General features: G+C 36.6%; 2 protein-coding genes across 3 annotated transcripts in view; one reads left to right on the top strand and one right to left on the bottom strand.

Annotated features, from left to right (window-relative positions):
- Window positions 1-14,196, bottom strand: part of LOC121423698 (leucine-rich repeat-containing protein 7-like) — a 53,340-nt gene extending 39,144 nt beyond the window's left edge. Inside the window, exon 1 of the mRNA XM_041619123.1 lies at window positions 14,094-14,196. The gene's annotated coding sequence lies outside the window, so the exon portion shown is untranslated. The remainder of the gene's footprint in view (window positions 1-14,093) is intronic.
- Window positions 968-26,022, top strand: part of LOC121423699 (phospholipase A-2-activating protein-like) — a 43,405-nt gene continuing 18,350 nt past the window's right edge. Inside the window, exons 1-3 of one of the 2 annotated variants that reach the window (XM_041619125.1) lie at window positions 968-973; window positions 4,322-4,327; window positions 20,169-20,315. In XM_041619125.1, the coding sequence (XP_041475059.1) occupies window positions 20,173-20,315 (143 nt within the window). In that variant the 5' untranslated portion in view covers window positions 968-973; window positions 4,322-4,327; window positions 20,169-20,172. Of the gene's footprint in view, window positions 974-4,321; window positions 4,328-20,125; window positions 20,316-26,022 lie in introns of those variants that run through there. The other variant, XM_041619124.1, reaches the window with a different exon arrangement.

Raw genomic sequence — 26,022 nt, 5'->3', positions numbered from 1 at the left:
CTTTTTTGTGATGACCCAGGTTGAATACAAAATTAAATGTATTTATTACAAAACATAATTCTAGCATAATATTCATACATTATCATTATTACGTAATTGATCTCACATCTCTCTCTATCTATCTATCCATCCATCTCTCGTAATCTCTGGACTCTCTCTCCTTTCTTTTTCGTCTCGGGTTTTTTTTCACTTTTATTTTACTTTCTCTTCCCGTGACATCTGTCCACATAATTCATTCCTTTTATAGTTACACATCTCCCCATACTACGATTTCTTATGTACTGCACGTAGCTCATTATGTGTTTGTTTTATATCAATGTACCTATATGCCATATAGGTACATTGATATAAAACAAACACATAATGAGCTACGGTTTATATATATATATATATATATATATATATATATATATATATATGTATATATATATATATATGTATGTATATATACACTCCAAATTCCTGCATATTGCCAGTGAAGCGGACTTTGCCCCACTATATCCGGCAAAGGACCTGGGTAAATTGTATATTTTGTTATGAAATAAAGATGATTTGTATAGGAAAGGATATAAAGATTTCTGGAAAAAATATTTTCAAATATGATCATATCTGATCTTTGTAGCCTCATCTATGAAAGGATATTAATCTAAGCCAACTATGCATCTCGTACATGCCAAGAAATGGACAATAGATGCTGGATATTCTTTTTCTTGTGGAAAATATAATGCAATATAAATATGAAAATATAATGACAATCTGGGACAAGGGTCTCATTGCATATTTTGCCTTTGAATAATTGATTATTATCAAACTGTAGGCTTCATTTCATTCAGCGAGCGAGCATACATAGCAAGCGGTTTGAAAAAAAGGCAACGGTCTTCGTCGACATGCCAGGAAACCCAATGGGATCACTATTTGATATAAAATCGTAGCTGAACAGTGAAAGAACGATAGATAAAACAGGTAAAATTCACTCTGTGGACATTTCATGATGGGGGTGAAATATTCATTATATCTGTTCGGCATTAAAAAGAATAATGTTCGACCAAAGTAGCAACCTGTCTGATAGCGACTACATTTTATTGTTCATTCCACCAAGTCATAAACAATAGATGCCCAGACTCCCTTTCATGAGGAATGTCTAATCCGCGCTCCCTCCTGACCTATTATCGAGGAAAGCAATTTAGCACAGGATGTTTATAGAAATCGGGCCACGCGCGCGTCTTTTGATTTGACAATTGAATACTTTCAAAGGTTCCGATACGAACAATAGCTTTTCTCTCCGTTGAGATCAAGATTAAAATTCCTCTGTCTCTTTCCCCAACACCTTCCATTGACTTATTGCCATTAAAATACATAATTTTTATTAAAATATTTGTTTCGACTTTAAGACATTTTGCATCAACAATATGCGTCAAATTTCCTGTAATCTAACTGATGATGATGACGATAGGGATGATGGTAAAGATGCCATGGATAATGTCGAGAATGATAACAAGAAATCAAGGGGGAAACAGCACACCTCCACCACCACGACCACCAGCACAAACACTGGCAGCGTTACTTCCACTTATCAAAAGCATAAAGAAAACAAATAGTTTAAAATAAATAAATCAACTTATAGCTGTAGCCTACTTTGCATATTTAGAAATAAAGGATAAAGATGAAATTTAAGATTGAAGAAATGTATAAGCTATATACATGTAATTCTTGACAAATCAAACGTACAGAAAATTGAAAGATAAAAGCGGAAAAAGAAATAACGAAGCGATGGGGTGTGAAGGTAGCAATTACTAACAATTTGTAGAAATTTAGATCTTTATAATTTGTTAAACCTTTGTTTATTCAAGTAATATGTTTGTAATGGATCATCTATCGGAAAAGTAAGATATTGCTTTCGACAATATCAGAAATTATATTTACTACACCTCTTATTTGTGATATCGATAATTACCCCGTCATTGAAAATATTAATCTGGTAAGGATTAATTTGACTTCCCCTTTCCTGAAAAAAATGAAATGGACATCATTTGCTGTTCACATTATATATAAATGACACCAATAAACTTCTTTATAACGTGCATTGTCAATATTTTATTCATGCGGTAGGACTCATGCACAATAAACATACTCGATATGTTAGTACATTTAACATTTTCAATTATCAAATTTGCTTGATATATTATTTTTTTCATTTAGTAGTATATGATATCAGATTTGACATATGAGCTCAGCGTGTAGGGTTATTTACCCATCATCGTTTTGCTGGCAAAAAGGGAAAATCAAAAGAAAGCGGATCATCGGAAGAAATGATACATTGATTAATATTAATTATTTCTCGCTAATAAAACAAATGAGGAAGAATGAAAAAAAAAACGCATTGCGGAAAATGCATGAAATTCACAGAATTTTGTAAATAAAAGATCACACACATCATACATTTTATTTCGCCCTTGCCGCATTGACTTTTAAAATTCAATAACTTTGTTATTTGTTATCCAGTTTTTATGAATTTTTCGGTAATTTGCTCAGTGAATCCTGCCCTATTTATAAAACTATAAAACTTTCAGCCCGGACCATCCCTTGATTCCCTTTAATGATAATAAGAATAAGGTGAAGGAGAAAAATATCGAAAATGATAATAATAATTAAAATAACAATAATATAATAATGATAATGATAATAGTCATACTAATAATGATAATAACAATAATAACAAATTAATAAATAAACAATGAGTGTGATGATTGCAGTGCGACGAGAGTTGGATGACAGCCTTCTTTACTCATATATTCATAACGAGAACAATATTGTGAGAATGCAAAAAACAAAGTATAAAACCTCCCCCCCCAAAAAAAAAAATACAAAATAAAAATCTCCCCCAAACCGTGCACATTTGCACATGACGAAAATCTCGCGTTTGAGAGCTGTATACCCCATTTTTCCTTATCATCAAATCTCTTCTCCCAGTAATACAAATCCTATTGCCCTCAAGCATGAAATTTAAGTATAGAAACACCTGTTTCTTGACCTCGGTCCGAAGATAATTCACCCCAGCATCTACGGTCACAGCAGGGGGCCACACACGATGGATTGCAATGTGTGTAGTTCCGGCGAGCGCATGGAGTTCCATGTATACACGCGTTGATAGAAAGTTTTTTCTTCCTTTCTTTCTTTCTTTCTTTCTTTCCTTCCTTCCTTCCTTCCTTCCTTCTTTCTTTCTTTCTTTCTTTCTTTCTCTCTCTCTCTTCCTTCCTTTCTTTCTTTCTTTCTTTCTCTCTCTCTTCCTTCCTTTCTTTCTTTCTTTCTTTCTTTCTTCCTTCCTTCCTTCCTTTCTTTCTTTCCTTCTTTCTCTCTGTCTGGCTGTCTAATTTTTTTCTTTCTAGACTTATTTTTCTTCATCCACCCCCTTTCTACACCTCTAAAGAACGTGCATTTCCCAATCATATCTGTAGTGAGGCCTATAAATGTCCTTTTCTCAAAGTTGATCGAGGTGTAGGCCTATACATAGATAACACGTTTGCGATTAAAAAAATAGTTACAGGCATAGTTTGTATTTAAATTATGAATAAGACTTTGGGGTAAAAAAAAATAATGATTTCATATTTTTGTGCATATCAGCAGCATGATTATTATAATTTGTATGTTGGTATGCCATTACTTCTATTTTTCAAACGTTAAGACTGTATCATTGCGCGAGTGAACCCATTTTCTTGCTGGACGGACAGAAACTATGCATGCATCGCGGTCCTTGCATGCTGCTAAGCATACCGTAATTTTTATTCGCTTACTTTCCTTATTTCAAGGTCGATTTTCTTCGTTCGAAATTGAAAATGGACTAGTATTGGATGCCTGAATGTAATATGCCTTTGAAAACGTGATTAATTTCGAATACAATAATTTCATTCCGAAGATCCTTCTACAGGCAGACAAGTCTTACGTAATAGCACAGCTGTTGTTTATCATTTCGTCCTTGGCTCAACGCTCATTTAGCTGGCCCGTGGTGGTGAAATCGATACCCCTTTCATAAACCCCATTAAAATGAATTAGGCGGCTAATAGCAGCATAATTTGGTCGTAAAATTGGAGGAGGACAAGAGTTATCCGCATTACTCTGATGCTGCTATTATCCGCATAATAGCAGCATCGGGACAAGATTCGAGACAAGGGGATTACCTGGCCAAGATGGGTTTATCGGGGTTGGAAAAGTTGTTTGAGATATCACAAACGCAAATCGGGGTATGAAACCGCAGTTTGCAGTCCAAAGTGAGGTCGGGAATCAAACAGGAAATTTTCGTAATGAGGCACAAAAAAGCCTTGACACAAGAATACTACCATACCGGCCTGCAAAAGACCCGATCGATACCTCATGAATATTCATGTAACAATAGCGAATGGACGAGTAGTGCTGGGTGAGGAACATCGTACCGCTCTGTCATTGGTCAATTCTGAGCTCAATGCCTTCGCACACTCGCCTTTGCTCTGCCCATAGAAGTACGTGTATTGCTACACACAACCGTTATATCACATGTTTCTATAGGGGAAATCTTGATTCAGATCGCGGCAATATCCAAAATCAACTCTTCAAAATAATGATGCAAAAATACAATTTTACTCAAAAAATGTCTATGTAAACCACTATTTTTTATATGATAAAATGAATTGTGAATTTCTTGCCAGTATAACAACATAAAAAACACAGAATATGGTGTTGATTTTCTGGCTGTAAAATTGGTTAAACAAAAAAAAGTTACTTTGTCACAAATAGCTGCCACCGGCATAAGTGGCCTATGGGCACAAATAGCTGCCAATGGCGCTTAAAGAGTTAAATGATTAAGACTAGTTTCATGTATTCATATTAAAGAGACCGCAAACAATGTTGGTCTGTTCCCTCCCCCTCCCCCACCTCGATTTTAAAGGATTGCCACATGCATGAATTGGTCAATTTCATACAATGTAAGGTAAAATGGACAGAAATATAGGAGACTAGGAATAAATAATTGGGCTGTAAACTGTGGGAGGGAAGGTCACAAAAAGTCTAAATTTGTTGCAAAGGGCATGAGGATAAAAGAACCTAATTGACTGGTCATTGTGAGAAAATGTTCTGCAGTCTGGAAGAAGGTCCCTTCTTTGAGGAGATTATACATTGTATTTAGTCTTTTAATAGCAGAATCACAAGAATCTTTTCAAGTAATATCCAGAGCTTTATGGGTATTATTAGAGTAGAGACTTCCTTTTGAAATCCCCCCCCCCCGAAATCTACTTCTCTTATCAAGAAAATCAGTAGGGGGTGGGGTGGGGAGGGTTGTTTCACAGGACTTACGTGTACTAAAAAGGGTTTTGTTCTGGGGACAATTTTGTCACACTAGGTGGTTTCAGACCGCCTCGAAGTTCGCCAGTTCCAGGTATTCTCTGATCGGGAAATTTACCCCGATCAGAAAATACCAGGTATTTTGGTAATGTGAAAGCAAACTACGCGTAATCTCCCCGAAAGAAAATACCCGCTAAATAGTAGGTACTTGGCGAAATTACGAGAACTTTCGTGGGGATTTTTCCAAGGTCGCTGGTATTTTGGCGATGTGAAAGCAAATTACGGGAACTTTTATCCCAGCGTGTCGTTGGGCGCGGCGGCGTGGGTGGCTGCTGGGCTCGTGATTTTGAATCTCCCGCCTTGCCTGCTTATCAGACCACACTGCGCATGCTCGTAACTTCGGGAACTTATCCCGAAGGATGTGTTTCGGGGCGGTCTGAATGCAGGAATAATTAACGGGTATTTTTTAGCCTTAAAAAGTTCTCGTAATTTAACGGGGATTCTTGTGATCGAGGCGGTTTGAAACCGCCTACTGATTGAGAAAATCATCAACTAAAATACAGTTATGTTTGTGTTTATACGCTGAGTGCGTTGGGTTGAATTAAAAACTTAGATTTTCACAACTTCACAACTTTCACAATAAGACATGCTGCATGTGCATACACCTGTACATGTACATGTAATCCTAGCTGATGACATGAAAAGTATATTTTGAAGAATGCTATAAATTGAACAGGAATAATGTTATCCACCATGACTCAACGTGTCCACATTGTACAATAAACCACAATATTGACACTAAAAGTAACAATAAGTATTTGTCAATAGCATAAATTGTATGGTACATCTATTCAATATCAAGATCAAGGATATAAAAACATTTCCACAAAAGGAGCATTCAAAAATGTATTGGAAAATTTGATACAATGAAGGCATATTTCACATCTGCCCAATCAGGAAAAACTGTGAATTTTGAGAAAGTTTCTTGCTCTGATCTTGACAAACCTGAGTATATTTCATGTTGTATTAGCACCTGTCTGAAACAAAAAAGTTTAACGCATTCATGAACTCATGCAAACTCATGCATTCCTACATAATGTATGTACATGTATGTGTACATGTGGCAAAATATGCTTTTTTGCCTTACAGCGAATTCTAATTTGCTTTTACACTGTAAATATGCCAGTGACTACATGTAATACCGTGTTTACACAGTGACACGGCTCGGGGGTTCGACACGCGAGCCGTGCTCAACACGGCAATTTTATGCTGTGTAAACGCGATCAGTGTGATCCGCGAGCCGTGTCGAACACGGCTTTTTTGATCCGCCAAAATCGTAGGTTTCAACCCGCGAGCCAAGTCAGACTCGGCAATTTTTTCGTGTGTAAACAGAAAGCCGTGTCGAACTCTCTTGACCAGGTCACTGCACGCGCTTTCACTTTTGGCATTGTTGTTGTTCGCACGGACAAGATTCAATTCCGGCGGTGAATTTCCCGCGTTTAATTTGCGACGTCATAATTCTTCTTCCGTTCGAGATCCGCGAGCCGTGTTGAACTCGCCTTTTTATATGTACGTATAAACGCGATCTCTGATCCCTTCTTGGCAGTGTTCAACCCGGCTCGCAGATTCAACACCCGAGCCGAGTCAATGTGTAAACACGGTAATATTGTATAAAAGAGAATCTGTGAGAAAGGTGAACTGATTTTAATACACTCTATCTACTCCCCTGTGGTTATTTTCAATAGGCATATCACTCTGCTTTCTAAAGTCTACCTTTTAATGTACATCTACATGTATATGGACAATAGATCTCCCATTCTTTCTTTTTGCAATTCTTGTGCACTCTTTGCATACACATCAATTGACAGGACTGTTTCGTGAAGATTGCAATAATGCAAGTAATTTCTCATGATTTCAACAATACAGTACAGTGAAATAACTAATATGTTGCTGTTCCTGACCGTAAATATTTATATTGTGTGGCAAAATCTTATATTATGAATTCTAGCACTACTAAAAAACTAATGTGTTCAGATTCAAACAAATGTTACAAACATGCACTTGGTAGAATATAATGTACATTATACCCTTTCCCTAACTTTTCCCAAAACATTAAATCACAGGCATACAGTTCTGTAGAAGTAAAAATCATCACTCCTCACGGGAAATCAGGAAATCACTTGAATTGTTCATTTGGATCAAAGTCCCTCTTCAAAGGGACTCCTTTCAAAACAGGTTGACTGGAGATAACTGACTAACAATACTCAATTCATCCGCACTTAATATTTCTATGCCATGCAAAGACCGAACCCTGCCCGAGGCACAGCCGACACAAAAGCTTGGAGAATCCCTGCTGTAGAATGCCAGCCAGCCCCCCTGGCTGTGTTTTGGATGAGCAAATATTGGCATTCTTGTGTACTGTGTTATATCGGAGTATTTAGTGTTGCTTTTGTTTTACCATCTTGCCCCAACAGGTACATGTACATGAGCTTTAGTAATAACAGGTGTTTGAAGTTATAGCGCATTACATGTACATCTAGTTTCTACATACTATAGACTAGAGATATATGCAAATGTATAACTTGTACCCAATTACATACTGCCAAAATGAACTGTAAACATACAAGTGCTGTAGATGTGATCAGGTCCCTCTAACTTAAACTACCAAGTACATGTACATGTAAGAACGATCATGGAAATGGTTTACTAGTCTACAAATGTAGACCCACATCTGCAGTGTGTGTGCCTCAGCTGATTCAACAAGTCTGCATGGCAGACTAGGTCTACCGAGGCTGCAAATGGCTCACTTCGCTCGCCCTTTCAGGCTGGTTTGCTTCGCAAACCAGTAGATCCCATCTCACGAGCCATTCAAAGTCTGCATAGCAGACTAATGGTTTACAGTACACCATGTGTAAGGCTCTGGAAAGGAAAGAGGACGAGTGAGAGTATAAAGTGGAGGTTAGAAAGTAGAGCGTCTCTTTCAGAAATGAGTTCAGTCCTGAAAAAGACTTTAAACCAGAAAGAGCAGAAAAACTCGAGTAGTACACATGAGGCTCGAGTTTGAGAGAGGCTTGAGTACTGTACATTGCATATGAGAGAGAGAGCTGGCTTGAGTCAGAGAGATGAGAGGAGGTTGGCTTAAGTCAATGAATGGAGTTGAAGAGTGGGAACGGATGAGAAGACTTGATGTTTTGGACAGGTTGAGTGGTTGACTGTCCTAAACACTAGCCAGCTTTCTCTCATCCACTCAAGTCTCTCTCACCTCACCAACTCAAACCAGGCCCCTCCGCCCAAAAGAATGGATTAGTCCATTTTCTTAGTAGTTTCCAAGTTTATAAATCACAGTGTTTTCAAGGAAAATAAACAAAAGATGAGCTTTTTAGCAACTGCCCCCAAAATTTTGAAAATATAAAATACAAGGACTCTGACCAAGACAATATGGACATACGTACAAAAGTATATGGTTTATTTCCCATTCGTCTAATGCCAATTGGTCTAATTACCAACTCGTCTACTACATGTATCATTTGGTCTATCATCAATACGTCCATCATCCACATGGTCTAATAACTCTAATTGCCATTTGGTCCACTCACCATTTTGTCTAATAACCAATTGGTCCAATGGTCATTTAGTTCATAAACTATTTGGTCTTATTGGAAGTGTAACTGGGCGAAATGAATGAAAAGAAATGGGTATTAGTCCAACTGTTTATTAGACGCAATGGTCATAGACGAACTGGTGATTAGACAAAGTGATGATTGGACCAAATGGTTTTTGGACCAAATGGTTTTAGACAAAATGTTGGACATTATGGCATAAGACTATGAAGGTAGACCATGTGGTGAGTTGACGAATTGGCAATTTACCAAGTACATGTAGTATCAGGCTAGCAGACGTTATGTCTATACAGGATAGGCCTATTTATAAACATGAAAAGACAAGATATTCAGTGAGCTGCAAAAAGGAAATTGTTAAGCTTTAGATAGGATTAAAATGTTTTCTAAAATTGTTTTTTTGCTTTGCTTTGCCATGCTTGAATAAACCTTTATCCAGTATAATACACCAGATGGTGGCCTGTATTGCTCTGAAGAAGAAAATAACCAATTCAAGGATAAATCTACAGCTTACAAGATGAAATGCTCTAAATTCTAAATCTCTTCCTAATCTTTCAATGGTCAGATAAATTTTTCCTTATTTCTATCAGTTATTTTTAAAGGAGCAACATGCATACAAAAGTCAATGACTGCAGTTACAGTCAGGGTTGGCGGATTTAAATCACGTTGATTTAAATCGTGATTTAAATCGCGATTTAAATCACCATGATTTTTTTTTAAAAATCATTGATTTAAATCACTTCCATTGAAAAATGTACAAATCATGGACAAAGTATTTGTTCAATGCAGTTTTAATTCTTCAAGTCAACTGAAAAACTTTGAATTAACTTTATATCAATAAAAGATCAACAAAGTCTTCATATCTACTTAAAACAAATTAAAATCAAATCAATAAAATCAGGTAATTCCTTAAAAACTACAGATGTATGTTGTCAATAGGTACTCATTTTTTGTAAATTATGTCGAGTTTTTCTTCTGAAATTTTACATTCTTTGTCAGTTATTATTAGTCAATTTCTTTCTTAACATAAAGTTTTCACATATAATCCAACTTTTCAGAGAGCAGTTTGTAAAAAAAAAAAATAAAAGTCAATGAGAAAAGGTTTGTTGGCAGTTTTCCAGTTTTGATCCTTTGCCTACACATAACGACTTCTGTCATGTAAAATAAAAAAAATTATACCTGCATGTAATCAACATATTTAACACGCCTTATATTTCGTACTGTTACATTTATCATACATTTGATGTTTTAAGTAACATAATTATAAAAATCACATTAACATAATGTAGTACAGTCATAAGCTTTCTCTTATAAACTGCAGCCCATTTTATGTTCAGTGCTACAAATAATGGAAGTTTTGTATCTGCATGTAATAATGGAAAGAGCTCTATAACAACAATTTGCAAAACTCAGAATAAACATTTAACACTGCATTTTAATGTTAAGATGCAGGTACTTCAGTTACAATCATTGGCAGTTGTAAGCTGTGTCTCATTTAAAATAAAATACTTCTTTTTGTAATACATATGTTGTAATTTAAGCAGTTTTGCAGTTTTTATCCTTTAATTTAACTTCATGGATCAAACAGATTTTTTTTATAGAGAATATGGGAATGAAAATTGTAGATTAATGTAAAAAAAAATCACAGTAACAAAATGTAGTATAGTCACCCTTTGACTAAGCTATCTCCTACATGTATATTGTTCTCCAAACTGAGAGTTTTGCATCTATATCTGTAGCAAGAGAAGAGCTTTTTATCAAAAAGATCCTAAACATATACAGTTGTAGTCTCTCTTTGACTATTGTAAAGCTGTGACTAATTGAAAAAAATCATTGATTTGAATTATTTCTCTTACAATATACATGAATACTAGTAATTGGCAAAGGGTTTGTTGGCAGTTTTGATAAGGGATTTTTTCTCTTGGATTTTTTAAATATTTGAATGAAAAATCCCAGAGGGGAATTTTCTCTACTCACTGGGAATTCCCTATGGAATATTCCTTCATAGGCCTATGTATGATAGAATTAAGTTCAGATACATGATTCCTCAAATTTATTTTTAATTGTCCATTTTTACTGGATTTTAATTACAAAATATGTGGTTAAGAACAATATTAGGGGTGAAATGTATAAAATCAATATTGATGTCATTGTAAGAGTAAGGGGGGGATAATTACCCTTTTTTTCGAAGGAACTTTTAAAAAATAAAAAAAATAAAAAAATCTGATTTAAATAAAAAAAATCTGATTTAAATCAAATAAATCCGATTTTTTTGATTTTTTAAAAAAAATAAAAAAAAAATCGCCAACCCTGGTTACAGTCCATAAAATATACCTGTACATTGCATGTTTATGTTATATATAAGTACTTTATGTAGGCCATGAAAGTCATAGAAAGAAAGGAAGAGAGGGCTCTCATATACATGTATATGCGTAGTCTAGATTGGGTAAATCCTTCCAAAATGGAATTCAAATGGAGAGTTGATGAGAAAGGTCCAACACACGTATTCAAAGTCTCTACTTTATAGAATTAAGTTAATTTTTCCACTCTTTCCCAAAGAAAACACATGTTCGGAAATACGATACCCAGGTTGTTTGTCAAGACAAATACAGCAATATCAGGAACTTTGTGATCATAAATTAGTGATTGAAATTCAGACAAATACAATTACAAAGTCAAATCATCAAATATTTTACTTTTGCTAAATATTGCACAAATTTTGAGAAAAATCTAGAGAAAAAAATGCTGTTTTATTCTGAAAAAAGTCCCACCACCAGAATCTCCATCCTACCGTTTTCAAGTGACCAAAACATTAATGCTAAGAGAGGGGTGCAATCACTGAAATGGCAGTGCCAATACTAAGCCGGCCATAATTTTAAGAAATCGTAATTTAGTAAAATATGAAAAAAAAATTATCTCACCACAACTTTGAACGTTAGCCTTCATTTAGATCTAGACCAGATCTAGATCTAAATCTGTAATTTTTGTAGGTAGAGTAACATTCCCTAAATTCGAAATGTGCCAAGATTCGACATGGCAAACCTATTTCACACGCAAGCACAGTCAAACACCAAACACATATTTATATACATGTACAAGCGCACTATCACTCACACCAGAAAGTCCTGACTTTATAAAAAAAAAAAATCGCCATTCACAAGTCAAAATTCTCCTTAAAAAATGCGGAATAAGTGCCATATATCCATCGAGAACGCGGCTTAGCTCAGAGTTAAGAAGTGGGGTCACCCAAAAATAAAGAAATTCTTGGTTCTGTTCCGATTACGATAACTTTAGATCTTCAAATTCTCAATCAAAAAAGAAATATTCAACGACATTGGATTTGCACAGAAATCAAGTCAAGGCATGTTTGCAAGTCGCCTTCATTCGACAGGGGCCCCGGTCGCAATGCGGGAGCGAATGATCGCTGCAACTTCCGCACAGCAACAAATTGTGTACAACGTATAGCGGAGCGTTCAACGCTAGCAGGTGTGTAAATTTTGCTTTTTACATGACGTCATCAGCCACTGCCGAGAGCCAATTTATGAATGAAAATATAGTAAGCATGTGCAGTGCAAACCTTCCATTTCCCCACACAGTATTCCACCAAAACAAGTGAGCAATTCTCTATCACCACGTACCAAAATCGACCTAGAATTTCACTTTCCTATATTTAATATGAATTATGAAATGTATTCTCGGAGGATCTATTTTCTCACCGATACCGGATAGGTAAGCGAATTTCGATTACTTCTTGCTTTTCCGTCAAAATCTTATGAAATAGCGTCGATATGGCATTGTGTTCGTTGGAATTTGTCAAGTATATCGCAAGATGCACAAAGTCAATTGGCTTCTAGGTTTCGGAGCGTCGCGTGAATATGCATGATTGAAATTGCAGAGTTTTGATAATTTTTTATTGATACTGGAGAGATCCGATCACGAACCAAGACCATTTCCCGCGTACACAACGTGACTGGATATCGTTATCACTGTCGATACTTTCGCACACAGTCTGAACTTCTGAAGGAATTATTTTGGCGACCACATAGTCATGACGTGATCTGCGCGATTGACCGATCAGCAGTCTCCGTAACAATATTCGTTGTACACAGTCTATGGACGATTTGTCGTATATTTAAAACAGGACTTGTCGGATTAAACGTCCGACAAGTCCTTTAAGTTTCATGAAACGCTCTCCTGGAGAAGATAATTCAGTTGGGCATTTTTAGTAAGTAGATCTAGATCTACTATCTACGGTTTACCTAGACAGCTGGCAGCCGTCTGTTTCGATGAGTTTTTTAGCATTTTTTTAAATTTCTCCTCGTACACAGACGGCTCGCTATCGTGCAGCCACCATTAGGGTACTTGCAATGCAAAATCCCCCCGTCGGGGCTCTTCAATTTTTGTCTTTGATGACTAAAAATTTTGAAAATTAATGCATCCAAAATGCAAATTAATATTCCCTCTTGGCATTCATTGCCTAAAACTGGAGAAAAATCAAGTTAAAAGGAGCAAAAACAGTGACTTACCTCCGCTGTCGCGCAAATTCACTTCCCCGATTTATCCAATCTTAACATAAAGGCATTGTCTTCCTATACTGATCGTGCTAGAACTTCGGTCTCTGTATTTGGTGAGTGACGCCAACGGAGTTCAACTTAACAACCAATTAACAGAGACCGAAGCTTTTGGTCTACGGTTTACCATGTTTAAAACTTTAATTAAATTATGTTCTTAGTCTTACATTACAAAGCCAAAATTCTATTTCAGAAAATTTTATAACTATAGAGTTTTGTGCTTTTGTAAACACTGTGCTAAAAAAAACTTTTTGTTAACTTCATGAACTTATGATTGAATAATACGTGTTCCACTACCATAATAACCCCCCCCCCCCGCACTCCTTCACAATGTCCGAGGCCATACAGCTAGCTAGCTGGCCACTGGCACTGGCTGCCGTTACCAACCATACCGGGACACGGGTCTTCAGCTAGCTCAGCACCCATTCTCGCAATCTCGCTCTCCGACAAAAACAGCACAGCTCAGACAGGGAAACACCCGGGGCAAACACAAGTCACAACGTCACAAATGACAACTCACAGACACAATTACGATCATTAAATAAATGACATGAGTAAATTATAAAATAAGCAATGAAGATTTTAGTCAACATACCGGGAGTAGCGTTTTGTGTCTGGTTTAAAATAGCAGTCAAATTGTCTCGTTCGCCTCACACTCCAGAATCAAATTGTTCAAAGCAGACGTCCGCGTATAGAGCTAGAGCGAGCGCCGCGGCTAGCGCGGATTGAGCTCGGCTGAGTTTTGCGATGCACTTCGCCAGCGCTCAAACGAAACGGGCGACCATTAGAGCACGACCTGAGGATAGCGACCGAAAGAAAGTGGTGTATCTGTGTCTCTTGTTGCCCTCATGTACGGGGATACGGGGGCAGGGGGAGCACTTCCATACCATGCGTGACCCCCAAAACTCTTAAAAAGGAGCTCGTTTTCAAGATAATTAAGGCACGTTACGTATGTAATAAGGGTGTCAAAAACAATAGAATAATGTAAAAATGGTATATTTCTCTAGGAAAACTACGTGTTTACCTTACGGTCCGATTTGCGAGGGTGTAAAAAGACTAAAATACTTTATAAAGGATGTAATTTCTGCCCAACATTACGTGTTGAGTGTCCCATTTGAGCAAGGTGTGTGGGGCGGTACAGGTGCTTTTCGAAATGGTATCAATTCAATTTTCAATTCAAGACTTTAATCCAGACACAGCTGCATATGCAAAGGTCCATATCAACAAATAACATACATGTAATATACATCAAGACAAACATACAAAGATAATACTGAAGATAATACTGAATAAACAAAGAACAACTAAAGTATAAACAGTCGAAAAGGAGAAAAACAAATCACACTAATAACTAGGAACAAACAATGAATACCTAAGACAAGTGGATAAGCAGTAAGTGAATAATACAAAGGAAGTATTTACATAGTAAAGATGGCAAATGAGTAACCTTTGTCTCGAAAGAGACAAAGATACATACTAATATTAGTTACTTATGACTCTGCTAACAAATTGTCATACCAACGCTTCCACATTTCCGAGGTGTACCTCGTACAGCTGTGTAAGGGGTTAACCAATATATTTACAATAGCATTTTCAGAAATGTCAATTCTCTCAATAAACTTAAAAGTCAGGTTTCTAAGAACGGCTTGACACGAAGGTACATGAGCGTCAATGTAAATAAGTGCCCCCCTCTCAGGGGCGTCGATCCATTTTTCAGTTATGTTTGCCCCCCAATATTTTAATTGGTGGGGCGATAGCCCCCCTGCCCCCCTCCAGGATCGACGCCTCTGCCCCCTCCCCCCGGGATGAAGGATGGTCTATTTTCTGAAAAAAAATCAATTTTTATATATATACCAGTTGCTCTTGCACTGCACGAAGTTGTGAAAATAAAAGGAAAACATAATGGTGATGCCAAAAAAAATCAGGAAAAGATAAAGAAAAATATTACAATTTCAAGTTTTTTTTATTTGTGACGTCACATACGAGCAGCTGCCCCAGAAACGTATGTTATGTAATGAACTCATTTCTGCAGGTTTCCATGGTGAAGAAGAAAATTTTCTTGCGCAAATGTTGGTCCTGGCCGTCGGCGTTTCGACAAATATGTTCTTGTCGTCTTCAGGAGAATGAACTACGTTTGCCCGAGAAAGATACATGGTGTACCGGGAAACCTACTACACTATGAAATGTGTAAATTTCACCTTTTTTTCAATGGCTCATGTTTTTGTTCTCTTTCAGGGAGCGGTACGTGTGATATATGATTTGTCTGATTTGATTTGATTTGAATTCATTTTTTACACTCTTGTTTTCGTTTACAATAATAGATACGTGTATAAAAAAAACAATAATTTTTATTATAATTCATAAATTTGAAAAAGTAAAGTAAAAAAAAAATCATGGTCTGAGTACAATTAAGCTTGAAAAGAGGTTTCTGCGGGGGCATAAAAAGCGATGCGGGAACCTAAATTAAAAGCAGGACTTGTATTTTTCTAGGTGCCCAAAAATACGAATGACAATTTTTTTGTTTTTCATTATGCCGAAGGTACAGTAAAAGTAAAAATCTGACATTTCATTTTGTGGCATGACATATGGGGATGCTAGCTAGAGCCTGTTGCAGAAAGAGTTGCGTTAAACTCAATTCAAAATGTCAAGCGCAAGTCCCGAATATTGATGCCTCGTTGGCTAAAAATCAAGTTGCGCAAGATTTTTTGAATTGCGTTTAATTGCAACTCTTTCTGCAACGGGCCTGCTCTCATATTAAAAAAACCATATATATATATCTAATGACCTTCTTAATATTTGATGGATATTCGTCAAATCTTCACCAATGCACTTTATTACTATTATTTTTGTGCTCTTTTTTTAAATAATATTAATCCGGATGAACTTCCCCCTAAAGTGTTTTAAAGTAAATTTTGAGCAAATTCTTAGCCAAAGTCTGACATTTTCTCACAATTCGACATACCCCCTATCCTTATAAAGCGTTTACTTTGGCTGAATCTCCAAAGCTATACCGGGGACAGGGTCTCTGCCCAAGACCCCCTTAACAGTAGGGCTCTTCATCTGTAACCATCAAAGGGCTCTATACAATGGACTTGTATGGACTCTTCCTGCATGCATTAATTAAGCTTTACGTTGAAGCACTGGCGTCCGATTTGGGAGGGGGGGGGGGGTCTTTAGCAAAGGGAAATACAAGAAAATAAAGTGGGCAACTGAATGAAATGAATGAAAAAAAAAGAAATATGATCATTATGTCATAATGTAATTAGAATTTCATTTCAAAAGCCAATTTTGCTTTCATGCTCGCTTCGCTCGCTGGCAACTTTCTACGCATTCTCCCGAATTTGCTATGTTGCACCCCCTCAAAATATATGGCTTATTACGCAACTGCGTTGAATTAATATGATATATATATATATATATATATATATATATATATATATATATATATATATATATATATATGTATCATATTAATTCAATGCAGTTGCGTAATATATATATATATATATATATATATATTCAGGATCCATGCAGGGATCCAGGGGTGGTATTCTGAAACTCTGTCATAAATTTTGTCATTTTTCTCTGAGATGTGACACCGCTATGATTGTCACGAATCGGTATTCTGAACATTGTCTTTTCCCTGTCACATCTCTCAAAGTAAGTTCCCATCCATCTTTTCGGAAGCAAACCAATCAAAATCATCGTTAGTTCCCAGTTGGAGCCCTTCTAGCCAATAGGAATGCCCCGCGGCAGGTAGGGCGTATCCCCAAAACAGTTGCTGGCATCTATGCGTATATTGATGCGCTTAATTACAAAGAGAGACAGGGAGCTGTGAAGAATTTTAGAGGAGAACTAGAAAAGTAAGGAAAACAGAGAAATAAAAGGAGGAATAAGTATGTAAGGCCTAACTAATTGTAGCATGAAAAAATAATTTTGAAAATTGTCATGGAAGATGAGTGAAACTAAAACCACAATCTAATCTAAATAATATAATTATTTGCTTGACATTCCGGTCGGCAGGGTATCGGGATATTTGGTACTAAAAGATATGACAAAATTTATGACTGCTACCCCCCTGTCATAACTTTTGTCATAAAATTATCTTTTGCTCGTATAAAAGGATTACGCGCATTTAAAGCCGCGTATTTTTGCTGCGCGCTAAAGAGAAGAGACAAAATTTATGACAATTTTTGTGACAAAAGTTATGACATCCACCAGAATACCGATTTTGTCATATCTCTGAGATAAGATAAAATATGGAGAAAAGACAATGTTCAGAATACCGCCCCTGGGTCTTTTCTTAATTGGTTATTATATTGTAGCCGAATCGACTTTCTTTTCTGAAAAATTGGTTCGTTTCGGCTGCAATATAAAATCAGTTGGTGCATGTAAAGTCCGTCTTTTTCACTTCTGACTCTTTGCTCCTTCTCGGAAACTCATTATTATTTCATGGATTTAAACATCTCCGTCGATCTGTATATCCATACATATATATAACTGTAATTTCAATCTCAGTAAACCGCGAGCCGAACTTTATTGATATACTAATTATCTGCCAAAAAAATTGACAGTTTTTAAAAATATTTGATATATTCTTAAACTGGGACATTCTAAGCACGTAGTACGTAAGTGCATGTATCCCAATAAACAAATTAAACGGTGAGCCTGAAGCACGAGTTAAAAATTGGCACACTGACCAGGGGGGCGTTTCATCAACATTTTTGTCCGACAAGTTGTCAGATCTGACATCTTTCCTTGATTTTGATTGGCTGAGAAGCACTGTTACTATGGTAACTGTCGGATAACATGGGACTTGTCGGATAAAACCTCTGACATGTCCTTTCATGAAATGCTCCCCAGGGGGGCGTTTCATCAATATTTTCGTCCGACAAGTTGTCAGATCTGACAACTTTCCTGGATTCACATTGGTTAAGAAGCACTGTTATAGTAACTGTCGGATAACATAGGACTTGTCGGATGAAACGTCTGACAAGTCCTTTCATGAAATGCTCCTCCGATCAAGGGAATATATTAATGATGCTTTAACATAATCATGAACATTAGGCCATAAAGAGGACATTTACATTACTGCAAATGATTTGAACCAGAAGCGAGAGCTGATTTTTTTTGGGGGGGAGGGGGGGGGGGGACGCCAGGACATTTACTATCCCTGCGCCTATCTTGAACGGGATCAATTTCTATAACTAAAGGACTGATACAAATGAAAAGCACTGAAAATCTTGGCTAATATGCCTAAATATTCTGAACTAAATAGGGGACATTTTAATGGACTTTTTGTTGGAATTAAGGAATAGGCTATACGTGTCTCCCTATAAAACAAGTATTACGAATGGGTAAAAGACAACAATCTCACATTGAATACAAAGAAAACTGAATTTATGTTATTTGGTTCACAAATGAAATTGACTAAACTTGAGAAAAATATTTCCATTAAACTTAACCAACAGCAAATTTTACAGGTATACACTTACAGATACTTAGGAGTTTGGCTAGATCCTTCATTAAATTGGAAAGAACATGTCACAAAAACAAGTAAAAAAATAGGATCGAGGATAGCATTACTTGGTCGTTCAAGAAAATACTTACCTCTGGAAGGATTAAAACTCCTTGCTAATGCATTGATTTTACCTTTGTTTGAATACTGCAGTAATGCCTGGTCAAGTTGTGCTCAAAACACAAAAGATATCATGATTAAACAACACAAGAAAATGGCCAGGATAATTTTGGGAACCAATTTAAGAACTCCTACCCAAATTAATTTAAGCAAACTGAAATGGGTTCCCATCGAAGATAGATGGAAATATTTTAAATGTAAAATGATATTTTCTGTTTTTCTTAATCAAAATCCAGCCTATTTGTTAAGTATCTTTAAAAAATCTGAAACTGTACATAGTATTCGTACTCGTAGTGCACAAAGCACAGGATTGATTTTGCCCAGAGTTCGAACAGAAATGGGCAAACAAAGTTTTTCTTTTGCTGGTGCATTCATTTGGAACAATTTACCTATTTTTTTAAGAAATGCTCAATCCGAATCCTCATTTAGTCTTCTATTTTGGCGTTATAACAGTCTTAATTTATAAACTGGCCCCTTGAGTTGTTCTTTTCTTTACAGTTTGTTTGTTTCAACTTACATTGTACACTGTTTATACTCATGTTTGTTATATGTTTGTATTTTTGTTGTAGGGCCTCCAAGGACAACAGTATATCAATTACTGATGGAGCTACCCTACTAAAAAAAGACTTATAAATAAAATAAATAAATAAATAATCTTTTCTTCCCCCGATCCTCCTGTTTCCTTCCCTTCTTCCTCTTTCTTTTTAAGCACCCTTTTCAATGTTGGACAACGCTTGAATAGTTCCGCCGTGAACCAAGAACCCCCCAGATTATGTACGGGTCTGATCTTGAAGCAATTCATAACTGTTTTTAAAAGTTAGATCTAAACGTCCCGGGCTAAACGTCCCCCCCCCGATACTATAGAGTTTTGTGCTTTTGTAAACACTGTGCTAAAACATATACGGTATCATTTTTTCGTCTTCTAGCTTTATAATCCTTATTGGTCGCACGCTATAGTCGCCGGTCGTAATAGACTACATGCACCTGTGGCTCATTTGGAATGAATGAATGAGTCGTCAATAAAGTAAAATCCAACATGGCTTTGCCTTTCAAGCTTTCATGCACTCTTGCTGGCCACGAATCTGACGTTCGAGCCGTTGCTGCTGGTTTGTTCCCGGAAGGATCAATCATAACTGCATCCAGGGATAGAACAACTAGATTATGGGTTCCATCTTTAAGGTAAATTAACTGAAAAAACAACATTAAACAGACACCACCAGACTCATTCATAATTGAACAGCCGTAGGCCTAGGAGTACTAGTGTAAGGTTGAGAATTATAACTTTGGAGTGGAAAATAAAGTTCTAAGTCGGCAAACTCAATTATCAAACTGAAGAGGGAAATAAGTGAAACAGACGCAAAATGAAGAGAACTTAAACCGAAGAAGTCTGGTAGTGCACTGTTTAATATCTGGGCTGCTTTGCCTCAGCTAAAATCAAATCATTCTATAATTTACATAAATATTTAAATTAGAAATAACAACCAATCAAACTAAAGAAAATGGAAGGATCGAACTAAAATGTAAGAACCCAATTCATAAGATAAACCAATAAGGAATGAGATGAGATGACAAAGATGTCTGGTGATTATGTAATAATGGAAGTAGAACTAAGGAGTCAGGTGAGGGATGGAATGAGTGAAACACCTGAAGAGAGAAGAGAGAAGGAATGAAGATGACAAAAGAGAATTGGAGGAAAGGCATTCAGAGAAGAATGAATGAATGACAACTAAATATCATTAAACTCAAATAACCTAAGTTCAGACTGCAAGGGCAGTGCTGAAAAGAAATGCAAATGAACTAAGTCTAGACAGAACAGAAATGTAAAACAGCTGAAGAATAAAGGAAATAAACAAAATAGCAAAATGACAAAATAACCATCCTACATAAACTTTCTCCTTCTAAAAAATTGTCCTCAATTTTTAAATTAAAGAACTAAATATCAGTTTCTGCAAAACCAGAATAGCAATTTTAACATTTAACATTATTTACATAAAATTCAAACAAAAATCACATAAAATTCAATATTTACAATACATAAATACAAAGACCAGGAGAGAATGAAAGAATTTGAAGAAAAAATAATAATCTAGTAAAATTTTGACCTTTTCATTAAAAAAAAAACCTACATGCTTCAGAGAAAAAAAATAACTGAACATGCAAATAATTTCAATGTACCTTACTTGCATGCCATGAAATGAAATACTTTTAAGGAAAAAAAATAACATTTTGTTTTATTTCAGAAAAGATAAAATTTGTTATAATCAATGAATTTTTCAGTCCTTCGAATTATCAATGAATTTTTCAGTCCTTCGAATTATCAATGAAATTGTGTTTTCTTAAATGATGCATGTCTTGCCGACTGGAAAAAAAAATTACATCTCCTGGACTTATGAAGAAAAATGATATGAGAGCACTACAAGACAAATGAAATAATTGTGACAGCTCAAATGAACAATGAATATTAAAAAGTACAAGATAAAATACTACTGAAATTTGACATTGAAGTTGATCAAATAAACTAAAATTACTGCAGAATAAAAATTCATATAGATAACAGAGTGGGTGTGGCAAATATGTAATTATGTTTACTTTACCAATTTTACTTTTAAAAGACAATTGAGAATTTTGTAACTTTGAGATACATGTATAAGCACAAATGTTTTCTAAACTTTTCAAAAGTGAATGCTTCAATAAACTTGTTTAATGAGCTGTAATGAAGGTAAAAATAGACGATAGTAATTTTGACAATAAAAAACAATTTTTTTTATGTCCCTTTTTTTTTTTGGGGGGGGGACAAATTCAAAACTTCGTAATGACTGTACTGTATCACAAAGTTGAAATTCTCTGTTAAAGTTTTTTTTTTTTTTTAAATGATGCCCTTGTAAAAGGTTTTATTGAAGCATTTTGAGAACATTAAAAAAATACACTCAAGATACATGTATATTTGCGTTCAGAGTAAAACACACATAAACGCACATGAAATGCTTGGCACCTTCTGAAAAGGTTCTTAAGCAATAGGTTTTCTTTTGAAATTGCACATATATAGTTCCGAAATCATACCAAAGATCATTAAGACTTTTAAAAAGTTTGCAAATGGCATAAGAGCACCGAGTTCAAAGAGTTTCTCATTTCAAGAGTAATTGTTCAAACTGGGGAATGTTCATGAAAGGAATGACGATAGGTATACCTGCATGGAAGATGAGTCTCTAGTTCTATCAGGTGAGTTGGTGTAGCAGTCTTTCCATCTATCAGGTGAGTTGATGGCATGGTTCTCAGGATACAGTTCTCTTGAAGGTGAGTAATCTCGGTATCTTGGTGGCGAATGATAGTGGTGATTGTCCCTTGTATGAGGTGATCTTGAATGGTAGTCTCTTGGCGATGAGGATGTACTGTGATCTTGATGAGCGAAATAAGAGCGCATGCGAGAGAAATCTTTCCAGGGATTTTCTGGTGATTGCGGGTGGTGATCTCTGGGAGGTGAACGTGGTGGTTGGGGATCTGCTGGTGGTTTGCGAAAGTTGTTGTGCCGATTCTTGCGATGTCGTTTCCGTCTCGGACTTCTAGGTGGATCTGTGCGTCTGATGAAATCTTTCGTTAGTTCGGTTATGGCGCAAACTGCGGTGCGGATGGCTGATGCTGGCATCTGGTCCAGTTTGGCTGATGATTCGTGGCTTTGTGCGAGTTGACAAGCGCTGCATGTTGTGGCAAATTGAGTGGCGTCTTGCTTCATGCTAGGCCAGAAAAAGTGCTCAGAGATGGTGGAAATTGAGCATTCTAACGTTGTGTGATTATCAAGCGGATGGAAAGCGATCAGGACATCAGGAACCATGTTTGCTGGAACAACGAGTTGGTGCTGTTCAGTCGTGCGATCAGAAGCCATTCTTTTGCGGAAGAGTTTGCCGTCCTTCAGGAAGAAACGTTGGTATTGCCAGAGAAGTCGACGCATTTGGGGCTCAAACTCAGCAATCTCCTTGGTTTTGGGTTTGATGTCATGTTCTAGGAAGTATTTCAGCATTGAAATATTTCTGTCCTCATTCTGGCATTCACTTACTTGGCGGTTGAGACTATCAAGGTCCATTGGCGCAGACACACGAGAAGGCTCCGTCTGTGTCGTCTTGTTGCACATCGTTGCGGCAACATTATTTGGAGATGATCGGGCAGATGTGGACAACATTGCCTGAAGTTGGGTAACATTGCCTTGAAGATGTTGAAGGGCTCGTTCCAAACTATCGATACGTGATAGCAAGGCATTAGTGTCCAAAGAATAGTTGCGTGACATGATAGAATCACAGCAAATGGATAGGGTGGCAAAATAAAAGTTCAGTCGGAAAGGAGGGAAGAGTCTCTTAAAGGTGTGAAGAGAGTCTTCAGGCTGAAGAAAGAGGCAGTAGCAGACAAATATAGGTATTCGGGATATAGTTCAGAGATGATTGCGGTTTCACTTCGACCAGGTACTGTAGGTTTATATACTCAGGACTAAACAGGAGTCGTCACTCACCAGGTAAGTTGAGCAGAAAGACGATTGGCTGTTGGATAGCACCGGGTAGACCAAAAAGACAGACGAGGTACGCAAAAGTTGATTCCCAAAAGCAGATGATAAAGGATGAGCATGCAGACAAAACTGAATTGTGGAACCGAGGAAAGTTGAAAAATGGCGTGAAGATGTCGAACCGACGCTGCCACCAGTTGTAAGGTTGAGAAAATTATATGTTTGGAGGTAGAAAATAAAGTTCTAAGTCAGCAAACTCAATTATCAAACTGAAGAGGGAAATAGTGAAACTAAGACGCAAATGAAGAGAACTTAAACCGAAGAAGTCTGGTAGTGCACTGTTTAATATCTGGGCTGCTTTGCCTCAGCTAAAATCAAATCATTCTATAATTTACATAAATATTTAAATTAGAAATAACAACCAATCAAACTAAAGAAAATGGAAGGATCGAACTAAAATGTAAGAACCCAATTCATAAGATAAACCAATAAGGAATGAGATGAGATGACAAAGATGTCTGGTGATTATGTAATAATGGAAGTAGAACTAAGGAGTCAGGTGAGGGATGGAATGAGTGAAACACCTGAAGAGAGAAGAGAGAAGGAATGAAGATGACAAAAGAGAATTGGAGGAAAGGCATTCAGAGAAGAATGAATGAATGACAACTAAATATCATTAAACTCAAATAACCTAAGTTCAGACTGCAAGGGCAGTGCTGAAAAGAAATGCAAATGAACTAAGTCTAGACAGAACAGAAATGTAAAACAGCTGAAGAATAAAGGAAATAAACAAAATAGCAAAATGACAAAATAACCATCCTACACTAGGACTAGGTATTGTTCTCTATCTGTGGCAAAATAAGGTTGTCAGTGTTCGGCTTATTTTCACTTTTTCTTTTCCAATTGGCAATACAGCTATTCATCATTCATATAACCTGACTCTCAAGCTTAAGCCTTAAGTAAATTTGATTCTTTAAATTATTTTTTCTTTTTTATTAAAAATAGGTAGGCCTATATTATTAGGCAGTGTATACAGCCACACGCGTGTGTCTTTACCATCCAGCCACACGCGTGTGGTTATATCCAGAACACCTATCTGTGGATACCGCCACACGCCGCCAGTAATAACAGTAAAACACGTACCGTATGTAGGTCTGACCGTCTATATCACGATCAAAATAACCTCATTTCTTCATTAAATTCTTACATTCTAAACCCCTTTGATATCCTTAGATCGTTTCAATTTCATTCTCACCGTCTTCTCTCCTTGCTTTTCTTGTCTTGTTACAAACGGTCGTCTGTTTAACAGCAAATTCTCTTTTTCTACTTGTGTCGATTCTGGCTTCCTTCGCGGTGGCAGACCCATACAGCGTTAGCGCAGCGCAGTAGTAGACATACACAGTTTGGGTTTACGTTAGCGCAGCGCAAACGTAAACCCAAACTGTGTATGTCTACTACTGCGCTGCGCTAACGCTGTATGGGTCTGCCACCGCGAAGGAAGCCAGAATCGACACAAGTAGAAAAAGAGAATTTGCTGTTAAACAGACGACCGTTTGTAACAAGACAAGAAAAGCAAGGAGAGAAGACGGTGAAAATGAAATTGAAACGATCTAAGGATATCAAAGGGGTTTAGAATGTAAGAATTTAATGAAGAAATGAGGTTATTTTGATCGTGATATAGACGGTCAGACCTACATACGTGTTTTACTGGCGGCGTGTGGCGGTATGCACAGATAGGTGTTCTGGATATAACCACACGCGTGTGGCTGGATGGTCCAGCCACACGCGTGTGGCTGTATACACTGCCATATTATTAATATTATTGAAAAATTAAATTTTCTTTGCCATATTTGGAACCACCAATACTTTAATGAGTGATTGTGTTACCGACCGGCCTTGTATTACCGAATGTGCACATCATACGCGTCAGAAAATGATTTCATAATCTCAAAACTTTGCAACATCCTTCCAAAGGGAACTTGAATAGAAAGATGATGAAAAATGGTCAAAAACACATTTTCAAAGTCTTTATTTAGGCCTATATAAATATTAAAGGCAGTGTATACAGCCACACGCGTGTGTCTTTACCATCCAGCCACACGCGTGTGGTTATATCCAGAACACCTATCTGTGGATACCGCCACACGCCGCCAGTAATAACAGTAAAACGGTACACGTACCGTACTGCGGTATGTAGGTCTGACCGTCCATATCACGATCAAAATAACCTCATTTCTTCATTAAATTCTTACATTCTAAACCCCTTTGATTTCTTTATGACTTTAAATCGTTTCAATTTCATTCTTCTTTCCTTGCTTTTCTTGTCTTGTTACAAAAGGCCGCCTGTTAAATAGCAAATTTCCACACTTTTTCTACTTGTGTCGATTCTCTACTGAA

This window comes from Lytechinus variegatus, chromosome 11 (genome assembly GCF_018143015.1).
Source record: "Lytechinus variegatus isolate NC3 chromosome 11, Lvar_3.0, whole genome shotgun sequence".
In the NCBI taxonomy this organism is placed as follows: domain Eukaryota; kingdom Metazoa; phylum Echinodermata; class Echinoidea; order Temnopleuroida; family Toxopneustidae; genus Lytechinus; species Lytechinus variegatus.
Note: the sequence above shows the minus strand (reverse complement) of the source record. Positions and strands in the feature narration are given on the sequence as shown.